The sequence below is a fragment of the Oryzias latipes genome, chromosome 24 (genome assembly GCF_002234675.1).
Source record: "Oryzias latipes chromosome 24, ASM223467v1".
In the NCBI taxonomy this organism is placed as follows: Eukaryota; Metazoa; Chordata; class Actinopteri; order Beloniformes; family Adrianichthyidae; genus Oryzias; species Oryzias latipes.
Window position 1 is genome coordinate 14,344,035 of NC_019882.2, and position 26,430 is coordinate 14,370,464.

The 26,430-nt window shown below is 39.8% G+C and overlaps 3 protein-coding genes across 5 annotated transcripts; 1 reads left to right on the forward strand and 2 right to left on the reverse strand.

The window, feature by feature from the left end:
- Nucleotides 1-390: 390 nt before the first annotated feature.
- pde7b (phosphodiesterase 7B) lies at nt 391-11,706 on the reverse strand. The gene is made up of 12 exons (XM_011491798.3): nt 11,008-11,706; nt 7,429-7,518; nt 5,548-5,711; nt 5,403-5,466; nt 5,183-5,278; nt 4,410-4,510; nt 3,230-3,361; nt 3,068-3,159; nt 2,832-2,976; nt 2,660-2,756; nt 2,240-2,320; nt 391-2,149 (listed from the first exon to the last, which is right to left on the reverse strand). Exons 1-12 carry the CDS (start codon nt 11,312-11,314, stop codon nt 1,938-1,940), a joined length of 1,581 nt encoding a protein of 526 aa, XP_011490100.1. The 5' UTR covers nt 11,315-11,706; the 3' UTR covers nt 391-1,937.
- A 3,826-nt stretch (nt 11,707-15,532) lies between these two features.
- On the reverse strand, nt 15,533-20,629 carry mtfr2 (mitochondrial fission regulator 2). 3 transcript variants are annotated; one of them, XM_011491799.3, is made up of 8 exons: nt 20,506-20,629; nt 19,832-20,012; nt 19,645-19,749; nt 17,266-17,387; nt 16,739-16,938; nt 16,355-16,646; nt 16,029-16,212; nt 15,533-15,937 (listed from the first exon to the last, which is right to left on the reverse strand). In XM_011491799.3, the coding sequence occupies exons 2-8, from the start codon at nt 19,901-19,903 to the stop codon at nt 15,893-15,895; spliced, it is 1,020 nt and encodes a 339-aa protein (XP_011490101.1). In that variant the 5' UTR covers nt 19,904-20,012; nt 20,506-20,629; the 3' UTR covers nt 15,533-15,892. The 3 variants fall into 3 exon arrangements, with proteins under 3 accessions (XP_011490101.1, XP_004083754.1, XP_020570080.1); XM_004083706.4 differs by having other exon boundaries at nt 16,355-16,655; nt 20,506-20,627; XM_020714421.2 differs by having other exon boundaries at nt 16,355-16,655; nt 20,602-20,619.
- Nucleotides 20,630-20,709: 80 nt separating this feature from the next.
- On the forward strand, nt 20,710-26,368 carry LOC101165191 (armadillo repeat-containing protein 1-like). Its single transcript, XM_011491800.3, has 7 exons — nt 20,710-20,794; nt 21,051-21,222; nt 24,762-24,853; nt 24,943-25,126; nt 25,210-25,326; nt 25,409-25,483; nt 25,564-26,368. The coding sequence occupies exons 2-7, from the start codon at nt 21,070-21,072 to the stop codon at nt 25,756-25,758; spliced, it is 816 nt and encodes a 271-aa protein (XP_011490102.1). The 5' UTR covers nt 20,710-20,794; nt 21,051-21,069; the 3' UTR covers nt 25,759-26,368.
- Nucleotides 26,369-26,430: the final 62 nt, after the last annotated feature.

Below are 26,430 nucleotides of genomic sequence, written 5' to 3' on the forward strand. Positions count from 1 at the left end.
TACTTTAAAACTGGAGAGAAAATGAGCAACAGGGTATTAGTTTCAATATTTAACAACATGACTCATTCAAGTTCATCTTCTGGGTTGTTTACTTTGCAAACTACAACCGAACGCAGCTCAGCCCTGTGTGCTTCCGGCCAGTCCGTCTCCTGCCCTTTGTAGTTTTTGTTGACAGGTAAACTAGTGGCCCCAAGCTCCGGTTACATCACACGAGCTGTCATGTTGATTCATGGCATGACTTAAGTTTTATTTTGACCGTAAACAAAGCAGCAGCCTTGCCTTGGGGAGGGATGGAGGGGTTCTCACACTGCCTCCCATCTTTGAGCCTCTGTGAGGGTTATGCTGCCATCTAGTGGTCAACTCAAAACTGAACAAAAGAGAACGCGAGCATTTATGCATCAGTGCTCATTCTTTAATCAGACATAAAACTTATACTCGCATCTGGAGTTTTTGGAAGTTTTTTGATGTTTAAAAATGATCAATCATTATTCTACTATCTAAACATTCAACACATCAAAAAACCAGTATTGCTGGGCTAATCTAACAGTTGTTCTTTGTTAGAGGTATTTAAACAGGAAGCAGTTCTGGGAATGCTGAATAGATCTGTTAATGAATGACTCATAGAAATTTCCAGATTTAAAAGAGATATTTATACTGTCAAAGTTTTACGACAAACACATTTAAAACAGGACTGATTGTAAACTTTAGAAAACAAAAGCCTCTGCTTTTTTTTTCTTTCTTTTTTACCAGTTTGGCCACATACTTTAAAAATCATTGCACTTCAGTAGAAGTGTCAGAGTTTAAGTAGTAAAAAAAAAAATTACGATTTATCAGGTTGATAGTTTTTGTAAACACAACCCCTCAGTGTCTGGTTGATTTGGAAAATTCAAGATGATAAACCTCAAATCTGTAAAACGCACTAAGCATAACTTCATGTGTGCACAATTACAAATTCTTGTATTTACAATTACACTAAACATCTTTCAAGTGACACCTCCATGTGGCTCAGACAGTAAAAATATTAATATATTATTATATATTTTTTAATATATTTACCATAACATATAGTCATTTCCTGCAACTTTATTGGTTTAATACATAAAAACAGATGTGTCTGTTCTGTCGAGGTGCATAAAGCCACAGCTACTGTTTTCAGAAATATCTGTGAGAGGAATATATAGAGGTAAGAGTGCAATGATGTCTCATAGCAATATTTTTGGCACCTTGGCAATGCTTGCAGGATGTGAGGCTAACTTTGAACCTGATGCTGGGCGATCAACCAATCAGGAAAGAGCCTTGAAGTACAACAACATTCAGTGACAGCTGCAAAACAGGTTGTTAAAGAAAAAAAATACATTTTGTTTGTTTAAGTAAAGCAAAGTGCTCGACAGCAAAGTGCTTAAAATTTTTTTTTTAGAAAAACCACATTTGTGAAAAAGGTGAAAATACTGTGTGAGAAGCATTCAAGAGCTAGAAAAAACAACAATAAAAAGAGAATTATGTGTTGTTTAAAAATTACAGAATTTCAGTAAAAACAGAACCTTTTCATACATTTTCATAAATTGATATTTTCCATCCCAGTCCAGTTATGATTATTTCTTTTTAGCTTTAAAAATATCTCTTTTGCTCTTCTGTTTTCGGCTCCGCCCCTTTATTCTATTCAAGTCTTGCTAATTTCATTCAAAACACAGGTCATGAGTTACAAAGGCAAAGGTATGTGCCTTTATCTACTAAGATTCCTGTCCTTGAATCTCTTTCCACCCGCTTACCTTTAAACCTGCAGTGCTACATTACTCTCCAGCTCCACTAGAGGGAGCCATCCTCTAACTGCTCCCATTTTTGGAGCCTTTGAGCTCCCAGGTGTGGCAGCAAAAATGCAGGAATTAGATTTTCCCACGTTTGAAGATAAAACATTTCCCAAAAATGAAGAGGAACTTTTAAGGGATGTTTTTTCTTTCTCCTTTTTCAGCGTCACAGCTCTCAGCACAGGCGTAAGTTTGTTCTTCTGCAAGCGTGCCTGGATTGAGCAGGCGGATCCAGTGAGCCTTGTTCTTGTGCAGGTGGTCCAACATGGTTTGGCTGAGCAGGCTAGGGTGAGTAAAGCGGTTCCATTCTTCAAAAAGCGGCTCAGCGATGCAAGAAATAAAACCTGGAACACGATGGTGATGAATGTTACACAGACTGCTTCTCATATTTTATGTAATAAAGGCATCTATGGCTACCTTGTTGCTCTGCTCACCTGATTGGATGGCTGGGACAGAATCCACCTGGTGGTCACACTGAGGACTAACCTCCAAGTCAAACTTCTTCTCCAGCTCACCTGCAAAGGTGACACAGAATTTAAGAAACGTAAACCACTAGAAAATATGAAAACACTCATATCTGAATAATACAGATGTAGTTTTGCATTTGGATAGCTTGACAGATACAAAAAGATTTGTATCTGTCACATTTTAGGTAATTTCAACTAACTTTTGGACATAAAAAGGCTGAAATGTTCATCTTGTATGGTTCTGTTGGTCCCTGGAGCAGAACTCCCTTCTTACTGTAAAAAAAAACTAAGTCTGTGTAACTAAAGTGACCTCCAATAACAAAGCAAATGCACAAGATAATAACGACAAGTATACAACAAATGTATTTCAACTAAATCCTCACTGACCCTGCTTGTGGAACTCCTCACACACCCTCTCACCCCACTGCCGGCTCAGCTCCCAGCTCCGACAGGGATTACAGACGTCTGCACACTTCAAAGCAATCTGGAGGAAAATTGGCATGACTGGATTAAATAAAAGCTTTCCTCTGGGGAACTCTAAGGTGGACAGTTTGTGCACCTGCAGGATAAAGTGTCTGTGTGAAGCCTCTAGAAGGTCCAAGTCCTGGTTGTCCAGATGCTCTCTGAAGGTCAGCAGGAACTCGTTTTGCCTGCAGATGTCTGTGGCCAGGATGAGCGAGCCTAACTGCTGTTCAATCACTCGCCTGCAGAGATTGAAGACGAAAAAGCCCCAGATTTATCTGAAACTGTGATCTCTGTGTTTGCTGAGGAGCGCACGTCTGTGTGGATTCTTACGTGATCTCAGCTGGCAAGTGGGCCAGCAGTCCTGATTCTCGCAGCATGCCCACAGTGGATCTCCAGTGGTGGCTCTCCAGCACAGATGTGTTCTGGATGTGCAACATCAGGAATGCATTTAGGAAACAGACCTGCAGGGTTGAATCCACACATGGATGGTACCTGGTAAAGAGAAGCCAGATGGTGTCTGGTTTTGATGAGAAAGGGCTGGTTGACCCCTGGATGGTCCACGTCATGAGCCGCTGCAGCTATCAGACCCAGGAACACGTCCAGAGGACTCAGCTGATCTGCCAGCTGCAAAACACAAATATGGAGTTGAGAACAGGGGAAATCTTCACACCTCACATCCTAACTCTGAAGGCGCCAGTTTATGTTGTCCCACAGCCAAAGCTGTCCCCATCTAAAAACTACTACTATCATAATATACTCTTGTTTTTGCTTTAAAATCTATTCATTTTTTTCTTTTTCATGTTTTAATAAATACTTTTATAAAATAACACTTAAAAAAATGCACACATTGTAAATTTTTCTAAAATAAAATAGTTACCAAGTCAAAAATAGATATGGACATTAGTTTGAGTTTTCTTCAGTGAAATGAAAAAAATATCATTAATCCAAATACAAAACATTGTACTTAAAAAACTAGATGTTTTGCTTATTGAATATTTTTAATTTGCAAAATATAATGAATTGGAAAAATGGATCTTCATTCCCTGATTTAAGAGCATTTTAAAGCTCCGTGTCAAAAGGCTGGCAGACAAAACTGCTCTTTTAAAAATGGAACACAAACTAAAAGTCTAACATAATCTAAAATTATAGTCATATAAAATCATGTACAGAACTTTATCACAATAATTATTTATAATTGAACATACGGAGTAACATAGTTCATTATTTTAGCATTGAAGGATAGTGTCAAGTTTAAATCTTTGTTTGGGGGAGGGAAGCAATAGCGCCTTCTAGTGAACAAATTACAAATTGTCCACCGTTGACATGAAAATAATAATAATAATTTCATTGTTTGAGGTAACAAAAGTAGAAGTTGAAATCCCATGTTTAATCAACTGAATTAAATTTGTAAAATGTATTTTAAAAATTACAGTTTTCTTCGCAAATATACATTCATCAAAGCTTAAATGGCCTCTAAAAAAGATGTATTTATATTGTTGGGATATCCTATACAGTAGGGAGGTGAAATATGGCAGTTCTTTAGAATTCTATTTTATTTTCTATTTATTATTTGAATGTATACATAATTTGTGTTGGTACATTGAAAGTAAAGCACAAAATAGCACATCAGCAAAAGAAAAATGTGATGTGTGTACAGATATTTCTTTTTTACCTTGGGCTCCTTCAGATAGCAGTATATAGCTTGGGTGACATCAGCAGCATGAATGGCATTGTGGTAAGGATTCTGGGAATGGTAGTCCTTCTGCACCATGCCTAATCAAATGGGAGAAGAGTTCAAATCAACAAAATCTGTGCCAGAACAGTTTGCAAATATTGATTTAAAGAATGCTTTTTTTCTCTTTAAATATATGAAAAATAAATCATTATTTTATTTCACACATGCAGAGTATATTCTTCCATAATTTCATTGTTTTTATTTAAGATGTTCAGCTCTTTGAGCTGTCACAAATGAAAAAGGTTTATTTTATAACCAACAGAGAAAATAAATTGAGATCCCAAAGGGCTAAAATCAAACAAACTTTAATCCTTATGAGGAAAAAAGACGTCATAAATGAATCTGAATTTCTGAGAACAAAACCACATCACTCCCTTTAATTCACTGAGGACAAAGCAGTGCCATCATAGAGCCGCTTCAGTGAGTGTGAACCCTGAGGAAGAATATTGTTGCACCTGAACTGACTTCAGGGCAGCTATATTTCACACAAAGCTCCCACAGTTTTACAGATTAAGGCTCTGCGGTTGAATTTCCTACCTTTCTAAATGTCCATAATTGCACCACAGTATTTTAATTCAATGAGAGACGTGGAATGATTAAATAATGCAATGATAACCCTTGGCTATTGAATACATGTGAAATTTCAGATTGTGAAACACACAAAATATAAATATTCACCAGTTAAAAGAGTAAAGGATGTTTCATCTTACCGAAAAACCTGTGCAGTTTGACTATGTCCAGTTGAAAGTGATGAATTAGGTCGTAGATATTAAAAAGATGACACATGAGAGTCACCAAGCTGTTACCTAAAGCACACAAAATCATCTTTTCAACCACATCTCTCACAGTAAAAGTGCAATATTCTTTAGAAGGTTAAAAAAAGGTAACCAATAAGAAAATGAAACCATCACAAATAAGAAATCAACTCACCGTTTGTAAGGCGATCAAAGAGAAAAATGTCAAAGTTCCACGTGCCGACTTTTGACAGCATGTGCTGAAAGAAAACCAGGCTGCTGTCACTGCCTGTGTTGATGCAGTGATGAGTGTTTGTGTTTCTGTGAGTGTGTGTCCTCACAGCTGCTTGTCCCAGGTAATCATCGTCCAATAAGTACAGCGACCCGGAGTCATGGGGGGCCAGGCCCCCCAGCAATCTGGAGGTGTGGTAGCATCTCTGGATGCTCAGCAGGTGCTTCATCTGTCTCTTTGTGCTGAACTCAGTTTCTCCAGACTGGATGCTGTCTGAAATTTAAAAAAGACTTCAGTCACTGACAAGATGCCTTTATTTGCAACTTTAAAAAAAAATCTGGATTAAGAAAAAAACTGTATATTGTTTACTTTTTTTTAGATTTAATATAAAATATATTTTTTACTGTTTTGCTAACTGGATTAACATTTCTGACCATTTTGATTTCTATTTATTGTCCACGTTTTTTTAATTGATTGAAAAGTATTCAATGCTGCCCTGATCAAAACCGTACAAACAGCTGAAAAACTGCAAGAATTTAGGCAATGTTTAGTTTCTAGGGTATAGTGTCCTAGTAGTGTTTTGAAATGCAAAACAAAGAAACGTGAATGAAACTGTTTGAGCAAACGCTTGTTAGAAAACAGCAAATAAACTGAAATAAGCTGGTTTAGGACTGATCAAAGGTACAGCAGCCTTTGAAAGACAAGAACTGTGCACAGATGTGAAAGGTCAGACTTAAGACCTCATGAGAGCGGAATCAAAGGAGCTTTCTCTCTTTGAACACGTTTGGATTATTATGCAACATTCCCATGCTTCTTGCAGAACGCCAGCCCTTCTGTCAGTCATTTCTCAAGGATCCGAAGGCTTAACATTATAAATACAAAATCTGTACAGAAAACGAAACATAATTTCACTGGCACCAAGTCAGGAGCCGTGATTGGCTGCCCCTTGAAGACGTAAAGCAATAGTAAATCTGATGACATCTGTAAGAAAAAGGTTTCAAAAAGAAAAATATCTTCAAAGGCCTTGCCTCGACACCATCTATTTGCTTGTTTGGTTTCCAACTAGCTCACTCCTAATTGGTGAGAGTGGTTGCCGTGGAAATGATGACTCAGACCGACTCAGAGCAATCGCTGCTCACTGACGTAGTCTGGTTCCAACATGGCGGCATCCATATCTTGAAAAAAATGGCAACTATACTATACCATAATTTCATTGGAACCAGAGGCAAGTTGTTTTCTATGGTTGACGTCACACTCCATCACTAGTTCTCAATGCTTTGAGCTTTGCGAGAGAGAAAATGCTAACCTTCATGATCCTGATGGCTTCCAGTGTTACTGACATGACCAAGAATTCCCACCTGGGATGTCTTCTAAAGAGCACATGAGGAGGTGCCATCATGATTTGGGCTTATGCTTGTGTGATGACAACATGAGAGCTTTCCAGTTCTCAATGCCCGCCTGATAAAAGGCTTCTTCTGGCTCTCTTTTGAAACAACCTGCGTGTTCCCCTGATCCGAATCACACAGAGAACATAGATGTTTACAAAAATGACCATCAGTTACAGATAGCAACAAAAATGGTAAAGCTGCAAGAGTCTTTTTTGGAAAGATTTTTGTTTAATTTGTAGGACTTTTCTATGTATTTGCATGCAGTGCTCTTAAACTTTTGGTCATCTGACAACCAGCCAAATCCAGTTTAATCATTGTTTTCAATTAACTGCTATCTGACAGTTTCTTACTTGTCTCTTTCTCTCATTTTCTTTTTTAGCATTTCAAAACCCTACTAGACCCTGCTAAGGATTGATTTAGGCAAAATCTACTTTTTGATGGTCCTAACATTTTGATTAACAGTCTTGATTTTTTTTTCTACTTTCTATTTGATACATTTGCACAAAAATAAAAGGAGTAAAACTCTCATGAGTTCTTCTATGTTACTTTTACACATTCTATAAACTCATCCTAAGCACAAAACAAGCTCTTTAGATACATACTTCTCAGGATGTGCAAGTCAATCGGTGGGTAGGAGCCTCGCCTTTTTGCCAGCAGCACATCAGCATGGGCTGTGTTCAGTCTGCTCTTTGCTAAAAACAGAAAGAAAAAAGTTATATTTGTGACCAAATTTTTTGTGAAGGAACTTTGGAGCACACGTGTCCTCTAATCAAAGCAGGAGGAAGAGATGTTGGAGTTGAAGCACAACAACTTTGACTCAAAGGAAGCCTTGTCATCTGGTCTAAACTTGCTCATGGGAAATGGATTTCACGGCACCGAGCAGCCAATATGGAGTCGTGTTTGAACGCTTCTTGAGGAGATTTGAACATTAGGATTTGCGATCAAAATGTTTTGGGTTACTTTTCTTTTGTTATTTTTAGACTTCATTGGATGTTATTGAAAAATTACCCAAAAAAAGTTAGTTATTTTTTTTTATGTCACTTGTACATTTTATTGGATTTTAAACGTTTACAGCAAAATAGAAAAAAAATATTTCAAGACAGAATTCCATGTCCCTAAAGCCAGTGGAAAACAAGGCACAAAAAAAATTATTTAAGAGCCAAACTACACGTGCACATGTGAAATCTCCATTTAAATATGTATAAAAACCTGAGGAAACTGAATTATTTAAACATCAGCAGTGGGGAACTGGAGCGTTTTATATCCCTAAGGTTGCCAGTTCACATCACCTCCATGACTCCTGCATAAGAGATGCTAAAAGCACCCCTTGATGGGTTTGGAATCACTGTAGCAACCTGCTGCAGCTGCCAGGCCCTGTATGCTGCCAAAGCAGTGAGTCTACAGGCAACCATTGTCTTTTTATACAGGGAGAAGTGTCTGTGCATCAAATATATTGCGGAAAATTGGCATAATTCCCTGTTTTTGTGTACAGAATTCAATAAATAGATATGTGGGAAAGTGACTCAGCTTGTTAAAATGTGCTTAAGAAGAATAAAAAAAAGGACTTGGCTGACAGGATGAGGAAGGAATCTTTTGGAAAACACCACAAAAACAAACCAGAGATACAGAGGTTTAGACTCAAAAATCCTGCCTGCAGCTTTGTCCGTTCCCTTTTCGATTGAAGTCTCTCCATTCTTTCATTTCATGGCACCCCTTCCCTTCCATCACTGCATCCTCTTCCCTCGTCCCCCTTAATGGCAGTATCCTTTCTCTCACTCCTTTCCCTCGTTTCCTTTTCTCTCCGCAAATGCACTGCATGGTAACTAGGTCAATGTTTTCATGTCGCTCAGAACTGGGTCATTCGGAATGAAAACCATGAATCAGTCAGAAGCTGTGAAGCACGCGTGTGTTAACAGCTGCTTTGTTTGTGTACACACACTTGCAAATGAGGTTAAATCTTTTTATTTTTCCGAATGCAAAAACACAACATCACTCTCAGATCACATCACCCACGCACGCAGATGCCAGGAACTGAAAGGAATATGTTCAGTTTGGATTCGGTGAGTCTGTGGGTGTTTGCTGTACAAGCTGTGCTAAAGGGCGGTTTCCCTTTTGAAAATTGACATATAATTGCGCTGATGCCATATGAAGCCAAGCTGACAATAACATGCAAACTGTTCTAAATACTAATTGGCAGAGAATGTTCCTCTTACCTGCAGATGCTTTGAGACATAAAGGGATTCTGCACATCTCTCTGCTGCTGTACTTTCTCTGAGAACATGTTTCAAGTAAAATTATTTCTTAAAATGATTGGCTAAAGTTTTATTATTTACACCTCCATCCAGAAGTTCAAACATCCTCAATTTGCTTTGCATAATTTGAACAATAAAAGCCCTCTTTTGGATCTTAAAACAAATAGAGCTCCAAGTGGCTTTGGCAGGTTTAAAGTTATGTTTAGCAAGGTGCCCTGGGTAAAATGGGTATATCCTAAACCAAATGTAATTATCTTCATATTTTGTCAAAGGGGATACACAGTTGTTAGCACTCTTGCCTCGCTGCAAGAAGACCCTGGTCCAAATCCTGTTTGGGACCTTTCTGAGTGGAGTTTGCATGTTCTCCCCGTGCATGCATGGGTCTTCTCCAGGCACTTCCTCCCATCCAAAAACATGCTTCTTGGGTTAATTGGTGACTATAAATTGCCCCATGGTGTGTGTGTGTAAGAGTGCAGCCCTGTAACAGATTAGTGACCTGTTGAAGGTTACCCCACCTTTACCCTGGCTGGGTTGGGTCCAGCAGACCCGTGACCCTGAAAGGGATTCAGTGGGTTTTGAAGATGCACAAAGGGATTATGAATGGATTATGTCAGAAAGGTCAAAGTATTGAACTCACTGAGCGCTTCAAATCAACTGTATTTATTGTCTTTATTATAAAATTCAAATAAAGCTACATTATGACAGAGATTTGCCGTAGCACTTTATTTGAAGTTAGATTTGTATCACACATGCTTCATTCTAAACCATATTATCATAAAAAGACTCATATTTAGGAAAAAAGTTAACACTAAAGTTGGCAAACTTGAACAAGACAAAGTGTAAGATCAAATAATTGCTGTTGTAATTTATTCCTTCCTACCTGTTTTTTTAAAATGGTCTTAAATAACCCTTTTCCTTTTACAAACCAAGAACTTAGACCATTTCCATTCACATTTAAATGAGGGGTATGGTAGAACTGGGATACATCAAATTTTTTTTGTACTTTAGATCTTTATAGTCTTTACAATGAATGTCATCGTGACTCACTATCAGCACAGACATGTTATCTCTTGAGTTTCTTGACATTTTCATATAAACAGATCAAATTTGATGTAGATAGCCTTTCATTGCCTATAGGGAATCACAATAGGTCATCACAGTTCAAGGGGAAAGTCACACACAGTGAAGAACACTCAGTTCTTAACCTTCATCAGCCTTAACAGGGAATTCCCTAACATGGGATTTATGGCTTTAACATTGAATCAAAGAAATTAAATTTTTCCCCCATCTTTTATTAAGTCACATTTATAGACAGTCCTGGTTCACATATCAACACTGGAATCAAAGCATTACATTTGAAATACTTTCCCATATTTGAGATGTGTCCACTGTATCTGGCCTTCCCAATTCCATCACTGATAAAAGTAAAATGACCCTAAAATTCTTATTGTCAAAAAGTCTTTTTTTAAAGTTCTCTTTTCTGGTCACATTGGACTGTGTGCAAACGAACAAGCTAGATTATCAGCAGCACATCTGCACAACATCCAGCAGATGGATGTTTTGACTTTGCTGGTCAAATCTCTCATTAGCTCGTCTCATCCGCTCAGCTGTCCCACCAGCTGCCCACGTCACTTACAAATACACACGGAGACACATGGACACAGGCTAGCTCCTTTGAGTTCATCTGTTGCACATTCACTTGTGAAAAAACACAAATGTGCATCAAAGATTGGAGTCAGGCGACATCCAAACTCAAAAGGTAGAAGGCAGGGTGCTTTGTATCTTTAACCGGTGAAAAATCCTGCAGATTTGCACATAAAGCACCAAAGGAGTTCCTCCTTTTTGTGTTTAACTATCTGTATGCAGACCAGGGAAGGCTAAACGAATTTGAGATTATGTCCTGTTCTTTACTAAAAGAAGCACATTTACCTTCCAGATGTGCACGGCTGTTTTCTTCATCCTGCTTTCCTTCCTCAACCTCTTTTTCTGCTTCCACCCAAGTGCTGCCGTGCCTTTTCTCCCTCGAGCAGGGACCTCCCTTGCGGGCTCTCCAGGCTGCTCTGAGCTGTCGGATGAGAGCGGGAAGCTCCAGGGTCAGTGACAAGCCACCGCAAGTAACAGGAGGTGTCCTCAGAGGTCCCCACTCCGGGGAACCAGGAGGTTCTTCTGGACAGACCCCAAGACCAGAGTCCCGCATCCTGAGATCCGAGCCCCAGTGCCCCTCCAGTACTGGCATCGTACAAAACCACACAGAGGTGGATGGATGAATTGCAAAAAAAGCTTGGATCAAAGTGATGTTGGTGCTGGAAGGATGGTGGACGCAAGAAAACTGTCAAGCAGTCATTGTAGAGGAAGAGTAAAACTATTCAGCTACTTTACATCCCGGAGAATGACAAAGACTGCAAAATCGGAAGCACAAAAGCAAAGAAAACGCGGAAAAAAAGAGAAGGGAATTGTGAAAATCCGTCTTTTTTCCTGTCTTCTTCACAGAGCGTGTACTCCCTTCCTCTGCCGCATTCACAATCCTCTCAGCACTCTCACTCCCCTCTGTGTTGTTGTTGAGTTAAAAAGCCCCTCCTCTGCCCTCCAAGCTTGCATGTACTCCCTCCAACTGGCTTCAAACTCCTTTTCTGTGCCTCCAAACCCACATGAGCTTCAACAGAAAATATGTTTGGATGACCATCCAAATAAAAGATCACAAGAAATTATATTTTCCAAAAAAAGAGGCAGATAAACATCTTTGGGATGTAATCGTTAATATTTCAAAATGATAGCCTCGGGGGAAAAAAATAGACAGAACCACATTTTTGATACATACCTTGATCAAATGATAATTTTCCTCATAAAACCCATAAACTCTCTCAAATAATCAAATTTATTCCTGAACCGATTCAAAACCACAGCAGGACAAGAAAGGCTTGCCTGAAGGTGAAATGAGGTACATGCAGTCAACCTTCATCAAGGCTTTGGGTGGCACAAAAACATTCAAACAGGTTTCCCTTAAATTAGGTTTCTCAGAATTCTCCATCCTGATGACTAAACAGCCTGAGGCTATGGCACAATGAGAGATTTCTGAGGGAAGATGTAAGCAAAATTCTCTGGAAACGCTTTAAGAAATAGGAAAAGAAGGCGGGAGAAGCATGGGAATTGATGATTGATGAACGCAAATGCAACAATAACTTATCCATTACTAACCTAAAGAGGTGATTCTCATCAGTGTGATCGAGGAAAGAATTTCATTGGCCTGAGCTGAACCATTAAGAGAGTTCAGCCTGACCCTGAATGTCCTTGATAACCAATGACAAGATGCTGATTATTAACCGACTCTCAGCTAACCTCACCTAAATCCAGTAAAAGATGCTTTCAATATTTCAAATATTTGAATGTCAGAACCTGAGAGGAGTTTGTTGTCCTCAGATGCTTGGAGCATCTGAGCAGGATCCTCGCCATTCTTCAAAACAGCGTATTCCTCTGTAGATGTCATCTTTTCCACAGAAATTTCCCCTTGGGAAGCAGTCACATGCAGTCACACTACGCTCAGCCTTGACTATTTCAAATCACTCTCAAGATGCTGATTGCAACTAATTATTAGATAAAGTACAAGATAGGAGATAAAGAACTATTAGATGATGAAAAAATGTTGCTAGGCAATATTTACTCAAGTACATTGTTGCTTTTCTTTTAAGCTTGTTCAATAAAGAGCGTATTGAGTCATTTATTCAAACAATAATCGAGCAAGTTATTCATATTACAAAGCTTCATAATTCTCAGATTCACTTCATCTGACTGTTGTGGCTAGTTAATTAACAGTTCAATCAACAAAATGAACTTATCCAGCGATTAGGTCTATGTAAAAGTGGAAAAAGATCCATCCATCCATTTCCAGGACTGGCTATATTTGTCTTTTCCTCCCATGAATAAGAAAAGTAATGTTCTACAGTTAAACCCCAACATGTTTTTCTTCCAAAATGTTGAGTGTTTCTATCTTTTCCCAGTCAAATGTTCACATTAATAAACAGTAATGATGATTGCCAAAAGCAATATTTGTGCAAAATCTGTGATTTTTTTTTTTTGATTGACAGGTTGATGGACCCAAGGATGGAATGAACTCTACTTACTTTGTTCCGCTCAATTTCAGAAACTTGAGTTGGCCGGAGTAAATTCTAATTTATATAACGAAAATCAAATAATGCCAAAGCAAAATAAAATTTTTCTTTGCAAGAATCTTTACAGCAGCTTAAAAACATACTGGAATTAAATAAACATTTATGGTACACTTTTTCATAATGTCATAAATACAAAAAAGGATTAAAACAAAAATTAAACACCCCTGCAGGACAAATTTTACTTACTGGGGGACTTGCTTTAGGAACTGCAATTTTCGGTTTCACCTGTAGGGGTAGTAAGGTGCCAAAAGATTGCCAGGATATGAAAAAAGAAGCAAAAGAAGTAGTGAAACATAAAAGTAATTTATTATGTTTTTAAGATTTTATCATGTTGCAAATCTGCATTATTATTTAGCTTTAACCAATAACCCAGTCAATCCACATACTTTCATGTGGCTTTAACAGTGAAGGAACACAATATTTAAACAAAAATTGAACCACAAATGACAGTGGGCACAGTTTTTCTGTTTCACACTCTTCTGTAGCAAAAAAAGCGGCAGGAAATCATTTTTCTGGAACTAAAAACACATGCTTCCTTCACAGAGCATCAGCGACCCAACTAACAAAAGGTTATGGGCTTAAAAGTCACGCGTGAGGCTGTTGAGGTAGTTTTTGTTAACACAATCCTGTCCTTTTTGAGGAGCTTTCTTCCCAAAGTCATGCACAAAAATAATCTTCCATCCAGTTTTTGTTTATTTTCAATTTTCAAATGTTGGTCTCTGAGTCACAAGTTAATCTTTTGAATAAAAGATTATCTGACAAATCAGGAAGATCTGCACTATAACAGGAGCATCTGGTACAGTAACCACATGTCAGTGTTTTTACCAGTGACTGAAAAAGTGGGTCAGGCTGCAGAGCTCCACACACTGAATCACATGCTTCCACATGGCTGACACCTACAGTCACAACTGTGTTTCATTTTAGTCATTTGCCTTCATAGATGCATTTGGAATTATTTCAAAACTCAGTGTTGGCCTGTATTTAAATATTAATGACAGAAAAACATGATTCTAAACTCCAACATCCAAAAAACCTTCACCGACAAACATGAAACCCATATAATCTGAACTGCGTTTAGGTGTATTTTTTTGGTCTCTAAAAAACATGTAAAAATAAAAATTGTTTTTTCTTAACTAATGAGTGGTTATTGGCTAATTCAGTAACTTACCGTGACTGTTAGAATATATTTCAGGCAAAACCAGCTATTGTTAGTTTCAAGTATAAGAGTTCCTACTTTTCTTAATGGACATTGTCCCTTTTTTAGTGTGAATTGCAAATTACATAACAACCATGTTTTTGAACTGAACTCAATAGGTTGTAAATGATAATATTGAAAATGTATTGGTTAAATTGTGTGGAATCTTTAGTCAAATTGTAATGTAACAAACTGAAACCAAATTTAATTGATACTGTGGCAAGGATGCCGCCCTATCAGGTAAATTATTCTGAGTTGTATTATTTGAGATCCCTCATTTCAGTAGGAAATTACAAAAAAATTAATAAATACAGTAATTATTTTGAACTTTATAACATTGACTGTCATCTTTGTGTACCCACACAAAATTAAAAGCAGTATCAACTAAGGCAAAATAAAGGATGACCAAAACATTAGTTTTGTTCGCTGAATATTCATGTTAGAAGATGGCAAGACGAGATTCCACTACATTTGAATTCTGAAAAAATAATCCTGATATGAATAAAAGTTTACATAAATGCTGAAAGGCTAAATAAAATTATGGTTGGTGGCTTTCTTTTCTTGTCTAAGTGGGTTGACATTGGCTGGTTTTCTTCCTTATAATTAGTCTAAATTAATATTACCAAATTATTTTTCTCTCCTCTTGAATTAAAAGTCAAAGATATTGAAAAAGCCTAAAAATTTATGTTAAAATAAAAACAAGTTAAAGGAAGTCATAGCCTATAAAAATTAATATCTCTATTAAGGAAGTGGTGAGATTTCTTGGGGGCAGAAATTGACATCACCAAACCCTGATTTCACAAAAATGTGGCAAGTTGGAAAAGACATAAACCTATCTAGAGCTAAAAGGAGAGCTGAAATAATTCCTGTTAAAAGGCAATTGTGGCTCAAAGTCAAGCATCACCAGTGAAATAACTTAAGTTTGCTAGTGAGAAAAGATATACTACAGTCACAACCTTAAAACAACTGAACTTTTTTTTTCTTTGGCGCCAGATTGAAGAGAATATCACAATTAAGTGAATTTTAAAGCACTATTTTAGCTAAATAATGTTTAAGACTAACCATGGGCAAATGAAGAAGTATCAGTCACATAAAAAGTTGGAAAAAGTCCATTTAGATTCTTTAATAAAATGAAACAACTTTTTTAAAAAATTGCATAGAATACAGCTCAGAGAATCTGAAATCTGGCTTAAATCCAAAACTTACCCGCAACTTCTAAAACAGCAAACTTCAAAGGACAAAAACCTTTATGTCCAGAGCCAGCATGGATGACATTAAACCCAAAACCCCATCAAATAAACAAAAACACAAGGAAAAGAGCAGAAAAACAGAGAGCAAAAAATGACCCGTAACCAGCAGCTTCAGCAGAAATCCACTCAGAGGCACGTCTGTGTGAACACATGCAGTTAGAACCTGCTATTGCCTTTAAATATTGGAGTCACAATGTAATGGCTCAGAAGTGGCGCCGTCCCTGACTGCGCCTGAAGTGGACAGAAACCTAGAGCAGAGGAATGAAGGTTAGCACCTGAAAAGACATGTTTTGGAGCTCTGGTGTGTCAAAAATGATAATAGTGATAAAAGAATTACACCTTGGGGGATTCTGGACTGCCGAAAGGCGAGAGTTCCCGTGAATTCTCTTTGTCGGAGGATGTGTTATGGCGATGCTGTGCAAATTTCCGTTTTAGCGCCTCAGCGATGAGAGCTGCCGGGTCACTCAGCACCGCGGCTCCTCCCTTACTGCGCCTCCCCCCGACCGGCGTTCCTCCTGGTGATCTAAAGACAAGGAATGAGCTTCAGTTGTTGCAGTAAAAGTAAATATATATATATATATATATATATATATATATATATATATATATATATATATATATATATATATATATCTGTACTGAGTCTTTTGCAGCTTAGTATTTACCTTTGTACTGAACGCAGTTTAACTTGATTTAAGTTCTTTAAAACATCCATCATGGAGGGCATCCCTTTATTTTCAGATTCTTTGTTGTGTGGCTGCAGCTGACCGTTAACAGTTTTGTTCTTCCTGTTTTGTCTGATCAGCTGCATCACATCCAGTGTGTCGGTGGAGGAGCTTGGGCAAGGGGGAGGTGGTGGGGGAGGAGGAGGAGGAGCAGGAGCGGAGCGAGGAGTGGAGGTGAGAGCTGGAAGCGGCAGAGGCGACGTCAGGGACACTAGTGGGGCATTATGGGACTCTGTTTGATCTAAAAATTGAAAGAATGTTTTCACCTTTAATGTGTATGCACATTTAATAAAAGACAGTTCAACTCTGCAAATAATTATTTACCCGCGCCTGGGGTGGCGGTAACAATCATGGCTATCTGAGCCCGCAGTTTGAGCAGTTCGCTCTCCAGCGCTGAGATCTTCTTCAGTGTTTCTGGATCTGCTGCATGGCCAGCAGACCTTTCTTTTTTATGAACAATATTTGGCTCCAAGTCATTCTGAATGGCATTTATGCAATTCTGCTTCTTTGGGGGTAAATGCATCCTATAAAAATGAGATGAGATATTCTTTATTGATCACACGTAGGGGAAATTCAATTGTTACAGCAGTTCAGTGCAAAATAGAGAAAAAAGAACACCAGTAATGTGCAAAAAGAATGATGGGTATTTAAAATGTGCAAAAATGCAAAAGTAATAACATTTAACAACAAGAAGAATCTACACCCACATATACTATTACGACATAACATATATTATACGTAAATTAAAATTAAACAAAGTAAGAGAGAATATTCAGATGAAAAAGCACAAACAAACCATGCTGTTGTGCTTTTCTTCTTCTTTGTTAACTTACTTTTGTTTGTTTTCTTACCTAGTTTTAGCAAAACTGTCCCCCTTGTCCTCAAACACCCACATGATGTCAGCCAAAGAGGGGATGGCCGGTGTGTCCCCTGTGGCATCCACATCATGCAGCATGTTAGCAACCAAGGGGATCTGAGGCAAAAAATGGATATATTATACTAATGTTAAAGAAATGCATACTGTAGTCTCCAATGGGAATAGATTTAACACAAGAAGAAATGTAAAGAAAATTGAAAATGTAAAAAAAAGGGGAGATCTGTTGCTTTCATCTCATAAAATGACATGAAAACGTGCATGTCCTTTTCTTCATTTCTTTCTATTTGCAGGGTTGGGTATCAATTTAGAAACTTTTTAAGCACTAAACGAGCACGTCTAGAACAATGTTTTTCAACCTTTTTTGAGCCACAGCATACTTTAACCTTGACAAAAATCCTGCGGCACACCAGCATCCAAAAATTTAAAAAAAAGGAGAAACTCATAGTCTGTATTGATCTACAGTCCCTCCACAACCTCACATGCATTTTTGTGATCATTGTGGCAGAAAAAGCTGAAAGTTGCAGCTGTTTTTTTCTAAAAGATGTAATAAAAGTTAAGTTAGAAGATTTCAAAACTGTTTGATGTGTGTTTGATGTGGTTTCAAGACGTTTAACAACAGATCTCATTGTGCGCTGAGACGCTGTCACTTTAACCCAATGCATCATGGGAGATGTAGTGCGCAAACGGTCGGACATCGCTTCTCTGAGCTTCATTGTTTTGTTCACTTGTTCCACAGTCTGATACCGGATTCTGTGGAAAGCTACACCGCTAAAGACGAGCTTTAGCTGGTGTTTTTGTTAGAACTGAGAGACTTTACGAGCTAAATCGGGACAAAGAAGTAAAGACTTTACCCACTTCTGATTGGTCAGACTGATAACATGTGATTAAGCCCCCAAGAATGATTGGTGGGGACAGTTGAATGGACGGGACCTTTCCAAAAACAGAGCTGAAGCTGCAGCGAAATCGTGGTACCGTCATTCTTATCAAAGTGTCTTTAATAAAATAAACACAAAGAAAAAAGTATGTTAAGATCTTTCATATTTCTAACTACTAGTGTTTTATCAGGACCTGTTTGGATGAACAAAGAGCTGATATCCTGGAGATGGTAAATGTTTTTACATCAGTGAATGGGTAATTTCCCACGGCACACCTGACCCTCTCCCACGGCACACTAGTGTGCGGCGGCACACTGGTTGAAAAACACTGGTCTAGAATATTTTCAAAAATCGTTTAAAACCAGATTTTGTTACCCAGGGAAAACCTCGCATTTACCATATTATTTTGTGCTGCTTGAACTTAAGTAACAGTGGTAGTAACTGATATGTTGAGTTAAGGCCTGTTCACACCGGGACGAATTTCGCCGGCGATTTTCGCCGACGTTTAACGCCTCGTGACTAAACAAAGGGCACCAATGTGAGTGTGCACACCGAGGCGAAAAAACGCCAAGCGCCAAAGCGTCAAAAAAAAAAAAAACGCCTCGGGTTCGTTTTTTTTTCGACGCGTCGCGTCGAAATCTATTCGACCAATGAGAATGGCGCTTTTGCACACGTGTCTGGAGCTTCTGAAGTTACAGTAAAACACAACTTGGGGGCGCTCAAACACAAAACTGCCTTGCTGAGCACACATACCAGCGAAGAAGATAGACGCCGAGTAGCGTCTACACTGCCGCGAAGAAATAATGACGGACATTCTTAAATATCCCCTTACCAAGCACCAGTTGGAGCTACTGATGCTTGAAATATTCATGTTTTCTTTGTATGATTCTGACAAGCGCGTAAATACTTGCTCTCTTCTTCTGAGTGAAAAGCGACTTTAAGAATCGTAAAGTTGCGCAGCGCCACCTTGTGTACAGGAGTATTTCTGTTTACATTAAGTGCCATCTCATGTCAGGGAATGAAATTGCATGTTCGGTCGGCTCATCGTCAGCGAAAATCGCCTGGGTGTGAACACAAAAGACGTGGCGAAAAACGCTGGCGAATAACGCCTGGCGAATATTCGTCCCGGTGTGTACGGGCCTTAAATTGAATGTTCATTTTGTTGTGCTTGTTTCTTTATAAGATGATCATACGAGCAGAGCCAACACTATAAAAAATTAAATTAAGCTACTTGAGATGATGCAATTGATCAGAATCAAAAGGTATTGTTCAAAAATCTGAATCAAATAGTGTTGACATGAACATTTTAGGAATGATGCTCAGTCTAAATAATGAATTAAATACCTATGCATTTTAGTAATACAGTAGTTTTGTTACCTACAATAATTGTGGTTCTTGTTGCCTGGAAATGTGTTTTGCTAAAAATGTAACTACAGATTTACACTGAAAAACGGGAGTGATCGAAGACTTATGAACACCTGAAAATGGACACGTGGGGGGGGCTTCAGAGGGAGGTTGGTCCCAATCATCCTTATAATGCTGCGATACTGTCCACACAGCTGACTGGTCCACACGGGGTCCAACTAAAATGAGGAGAAAACAATCAATCAGGGAATACTAAATAATAATAATACAACTATAAAAGAAGTAAGTGTGTTGACTTACCATGTCTGGAGGTACGCCAAAATACTCCAGCACTGTGCGCAGCACATATACAACATCCTCCAATAGAGACATTGCAAAGACTTTCCTCTGCAGCAGCTGATGACTGCACGGATCCTCTTTCTGCTGACTGAACTAGAGAGATGCCAAAACACAGGACGCCACTGCCTCACATTGTTAGGGCCTACAAAGACACAGCAGATGCAGAAGTCAACATGCAATTGCATCACATCAGGCTACAAACCTTATAAATGAGAGGGAAAGTCCCATTCTGAGAACAAGCAGGACCATCTGATTATTATTGCAAGGATTCAATCAGATGTCGACTTTAGTAGTAGGTAGATTAAAAAAAACTGATTGTGAAACATCCCAACAAAAAGCTGTATGTAATGTACCGCTAAGACAAGAGGTTCCAAAAAATTGAGATATATATGTTTGACAATTGGATGTCATTTTACAGGAAATGCTGTTTACTGCAAGACTGATCAATGGAGTCACACTGGCCTAAACCGACAGTCCTGCGGTTTTAAAGCACACCTGATCAGTTCAACGCAGTGTTTGACCTGAGCAAAGCAGCAGCTTCCGCAGCGCCAATATGAGCACGGCAAGAATCAAGCTTCACACCGACTGCGCTACTGTCAACCAACAAAATAAGATAGGAATATGTTTAGGCTTACCGTTTTGCTGTTTTTTTGTGAAATCTGCTATTTATAAATGGTGACTTCGGTCTAAAATAGTTGAAAACGATAACTCGCAGTACTTCTCTTACTCACGCGTCCGGGATGCTAAGCTGTGAAGTCAAATAAAGCCGCAGCAGTGAAGTCGCCTCTGATTGGCTCTGATTACAGAGGAGAAAAAAGTAGCCAATAGTAGCAGGCGATCTACAACATCCTTAGCCAATCACGTAACGGGGACTAAAGGGGCACCAAATTTGTATTTTGCGGAACAAACTGCTTCGCTTCCAGGGTAAGAAACATTCAAAACATCACTTTGATTTATTTATCCGATTTCCTAACTGTGGTTTTTTCTCTCCAGAATTTACAATATAGTTAAAATCTGTGACGCAAACTGTGCAACAAACAATGAACATGGTGATGTTGTAATTTAAGCCGCGCAGCTTAAGCTAGCTAGCTAACAAACAAGAAGTCCTCGTGTTAATTTTTACATCCTACTAGTTTATGTTAACGTTTCGCACCGATTATATCTGTATTCTGAATTTTAGGCAATCTTCGTGCACTAAGATGATGGATGCACTGTCGGTGGTGTGTCAGCTGCGGGATCTGGCTTCGGAACCACAGAACCGAGAGGCGATAGTCCAGGATCAGGGCTGCCTGCCCGGGCTGGTTCTGTTCCTGGACCACCAGGATGCAGAAGTGCTGTTTGCAACTTTGCAGGTTAATTTCCTTGGGTTCAGTGTGAAACGACTACTAAAGTTTCATAAATCAATAATTTCCAAACTAGTAAAAAATAATACAGTACTTGTTTTTTTATTTTTATCTTCTTTCTCTTTCGGCTTTTCCCATCAGGGGTCGCCACAGCGAATCATCCTTTTCCACCTCACTCTATCATGGACATCTTCTACCCTAACGTTAGCCAACTTCATGTCCTCTGTTAAGACATCCATATATCTCCTCTTTGGCCGTCCTCTTGCCCTCCGGCCAGGCAGCTCCATCTCCAACATCCTTCTACCAATATATCCACTATCCCTCCTCTGAACATGTCCAAACCATCTCAGTCTGGCTTCTCTGACTTTGTCGCTAACACAGGCAACATGAGCCGTCCCTCTGATGTACTCGTTCCTTATCCTGTCTAACCTGGTCACTCCTAAGGAGAACCTCAACATCTTCATCTCTGCTACCTCCATCTCAGCCTCTTGTCTCTGTCTCACTGCTACCGTCTCTAACCCATAGAGCAGAGCTGGTCTCACCACTGTCTTGTACACCTTTCCTTTGAGTCTTGCTGGCACTCTTCTGTCACACAACACTCCTGACACTTTCCTCCAACCGCTCCAACCTGCCTGCACTCGCCTCTTCACCTCTTTTCCACAATCCCCATCACACTGAACTGTTGACCCCAAGTACTTAAACTCCTGCACCTTCTTCACCTCAGTCCCCTGTAACCTAACGCTTCTACCTTGATCCCTCTCGTTCAGACACATGTATTCTGTCTTACTACGACTGACCTTCATACCTCTTCTTTCCAGAGCAAACCTCCACCTCTCTAGCTGTTCCTCCACCTGCTCTCTACTCTCACTGCAAATTACAATGTCATCCGCAAACATCATTGTCCAGGGAGATTCCTGTCTTACCTCGTCTGTCAGCCTGTCCATCAGCATAGCAAACAAAAAAGGACTCAAAGCTGATCCTTGGTGTAGTCCCACCTCCACCTTGAACTCCTCTGTCTGACCTACAGCACATCTCACCACCGTCATACTTCTCTCATACATGTCCTGAACTACTCTGACATACTTCTCTGCCACTCCAGACGACCTCATACAGTACCACAGCTCCTCCCTTGGCACCCTGTCATACGCCTTCTCTAAATCTACGAACACACAATGCAGCTCCTTCTGACCTTCTCTGTACTTTTCCATCAACATTCTCAAAGCAAAAATGGCATCAGTGGTGCTCTTACGGGGCATGAAACCATACTGCTGCTCACAAATCTCCACCTTCTTCCTAAGCCTGGCTTCCACTACTCTTTCCCACAGCTTCATTGTGTGGCTCATCAACTTTATTCCTCTATAGTTGCTGCAGTTCTGCATGTCACCCTTGTTTTTAAAGATCGGAACCAGAACGCTTCTCCTCCATTCCTCAGGCATCTTCTCACTCTCTAAAATCCTATTGAACAACCTCGTTAGAAATTCCACTGCTGTCTCTCCTAGGCACTTCCATACCTCCACAGGTACGTCATCAGGACCAACGGCCTTTCCGCTCTTCATCCTTTTCAGAGCCTTCCTAACCTCATCCTTTCCAATCTCTGCTACTTCCTGCTCCACAACAACCACATCTTCCTCCCTTCTTTCCCTGTCATTTTCCTCGTTCATCAGCTCCTCAAAATACTCCTTCCATCTTTTCTGTACACTCTCTTGGGTTGTTAGCACCTTTCCATCTCTGTCCTTAATCACCCTTATCTGTTGCACGTCCTTCCCATCTCTGTCTCTCTGTCTGGCTAGCCTGTACAAGTCCTTCTCTCCTTCCTTTGTGTCTAACCTGTCATAAAGCTCATCGTAAGCTTTCTGTTTGGCCTTTGCCACCTCTCTCTTCACTCTACGCTGCGCTTCCTTGTACTCCTGTCTACCTTCCTCAGTCCTTTCTACATCCCACTTCCTTTTAGCCAACCTCTTCCTCTGGACGCATTCCTGTACTTCCTCATTCCACCACCAAGTCTCTTTACCGTCTTTCCTCTTTCCAGATGACACACCTAGCACCTTCCTACCTGTTTCCCTGATAATCTCTGCTGTAGTTTCCCAGTCATCTGGAAGTTCATCCTGACCACCCAGGACCTGCCTCAACTTCTGCCTAAATTCCTCACAAGTTTCTTCATTCTGTAGCTTCCACCACTTGGTCTTCTTTTCTGTTTTCCCTATCTTCTTCTTCCTGACCTCCAGAGTCATCTTACACACCACCATGCGGTGCTGTCTGGCTACACTCTCTCCTACCACCACTTTGCAGTCATTAACCTCTCTCAAATGACCTCGTCTACATAGGATGTAGTCCACCTGAGTACTCCTACCTCCACTTCTGTATGTCACTCTATGTTCCTCTCTCTTCTGGAAGTAAGTGTTGACTACAGCCATTTCCATCCTCTTCGCAAAGTCCACCACCATCTGTCCCTCCAGATTCCTTTCCTTCACACCAAACCTGCCCATCACCTCCTCATCACCTCTGTTGCCCTCACCAACATGCCCATTAAAGTCTGCTCCAATAACAACTCTCTCTCCTCTGGGAAAACTCTCTATGACCTCATCCAACTCACTCCAGAATCTCTCCTTCACTTCTAACTCACAGCCAACCTGTGGCGCATACCCACTGACTACATTCACCATCACCCCTTCAATTTCTAACTTTAGGCTCATCATCCTGTCTGAGACTCTTTTCACCTCTAGAACACTGTTTACAAACTCCCCCTTCAGAATCACTCCTACCCCGTTTCTCTTCCTATCAACACCATGATAGAAAAGTTTGTATCCTCCTCCAATACTACGTGCCTTGCTGCCCTTCCACCTTGTCTCCTGCACACACAGTACATCTACCTTCCTTCTCTCCATCATGTCTGCCAGCTCTCTGCCTTTCCCTGTCATTGTGCCAACGTTAAGAGTCCCTATTCTCAAACCTATGTTCCTGCCTTTTCCCTTCTCTCTCTGGCAACGGACCCTTCTGCCTCCCCTCTTTCTTCGACCAACAGTAGTCAAATTTCCACCGACACCCTGTAGGTTAACAGCATCGGTGGCGGTCGTTGTTAACCCGGGCCTCGACCGATCCGGTATGTCTAAAGTGTTGTGGATGATTCGCATGGTTATTTTGGCAATTTTTACGCCGGATGCCCTTCCTGACGCAACCCTCTCTATTTATCCGGGCTTGGGACCGGCACAGAAGTTACTGGCTTGCAACCCCTGTGGCTAGATTGTTTTTTTATTTTTATATGGTGAGTAAATAAATTCAGTCTGATGGATTTTTTTTTAAACAGGTTAATGTTAGGAATAGCTATGGAAACATGTCAAACTAAAAGATTCCATCTACAAAAAAGTATAATAACTTGGTGAAAAGCAATCTGTAATATGGACATAATCATGTTAGTTTGTATTGGGCCCAAATATTCTTTGATAAAACAAATCTGGACTAGAAAATGATCTAAATGTGTGTTTTAGCTCATATTTAATGTGTGTAGTTTATACAAAAAAAGTTTTTAAATGTTTGTTTTCTATTTTAAGACCCTTCGGTATTTGGCAGAATTGACTCCAAACATCACCACAATGAAGAATGAACTGGGTATGATGGTGAGCTTGGAAAATCTTATTGGAAGGTGAGATATTTTCAGCAAAACTTGTAAAAGTAAGGATGTATTGTTACAAAAATCCAAAATGAACGTTTTTTTTTTTTGTCTCCATGTAGAGACGAACTGTCCGTCGACATCACAGCCTTAGCTAAAGAGGTTTATAACATTCTGAGTCAGCCTGCTAATCCTGCACCCCGCACACCAGAGCGGCAGAGGAGAAAAAAGCCACAGTTTTTTATCAACTCCTCCAGTAAAAAAGCCAAGTCCGTCACGCTGCACATCCAAGGCTTGGACAGCACAGTAAGACTGGAGGCTTTTAGAGATTCATTTACTTTCAGAGGCATTTCTGATTTAACGCTCCTCCACCTTTTCTTGTTTTCCAGCAGCAGCGAAGCTTGTGTGAAGAGGCTCTGCTCACTGTTAAAGGAGTGATCAGCTTTACTTTCCAAATGGCCTCCAAGAGATGTACGGTCCGCATTCGCTCGGACCTTCCCACCGAGGTAACAAACGGGAACTAGGTAGAATTCTCTCAAAGCTTTTCAAGATCAACAAACCTTTTTTCTACAATTCCTTCGCCTACAGAACCTGGCAACAGCAATCGCTGCCACGAAGGTGCTGTCAGCCCAACAAGTGGTGAAGAATGAGACCGGAGAAGAGGTGAGTTACATTTACAGATCATCTGCTAAAGAAAAAATGAATAACTAATATTCTTAAATCCTGTTTCATCATCTCTTCAGGTTTACATCCCTCTGAATCCTGCTGGGACAGAGGTACCACAGAACTCAGCCCTCCCAGATTATCTCCCTGAAGAAGAGGAGAGTCCGGAAAGGGAAGTGGACAGAGCAATTTCCCGCACAGCAGCCAAGGAAGATTCCAGCGGAAGCTGGTTGAACGCTGCTGCGAGTTTCCTTTCAAAATCTTTCTACTGGTAAAGCTGAGGGTCAGCTTTTAGCTCAAGGACAGACTGCTTCTCGTTGCTGGAAGAAACATGACATACAGTCATGTTGACACTTCATTAAAGCCCCACTCAAATCATCTTTTGATCTATTTTCATAGCAGTGGTCTTTTGATTATGATTGTGCAGTTTTTAGCCAAAAGAGAAAAAAAAGCATGTGTAATTTTTAGGATAGTTTCTGCAAAGCGGCAGCATTACATTAGAAATTCCCCTCCAAGCTGTTAATGCAGAGTGAGCCCGACCCCATTTCCCATCATTACCGATGCAACAATAATACAGAGCAATATTAGAGCTATCCAGAGGAGCATGGAGCCTGTGGCCCGCTGATATTAGCTTCTATGTCACACCCAACAGCTTTTTCCAACAGCCTTTTTTTTTTTTCGACTTCTGAAATTTTCAGCTTGCATGTCCTCCATTATCAGAAAAATGCCACAAGAACATATTCAAATCACCAAAAACTGGATTTTCATTGGAGTGGGTCTTTAAGTACATGTACGGCTGGAATCCAGATCAACACTGAACTATGAACTACTTTCCTTTTTATGATTTTCCTTTTTTGTTTACATAAATAAGTAAATTCAAAACGTTTTTGCTGTTTGTGCTCCAATAAATGAACCTCTTACACTCTCAATCACACAGAAAAGTCAGT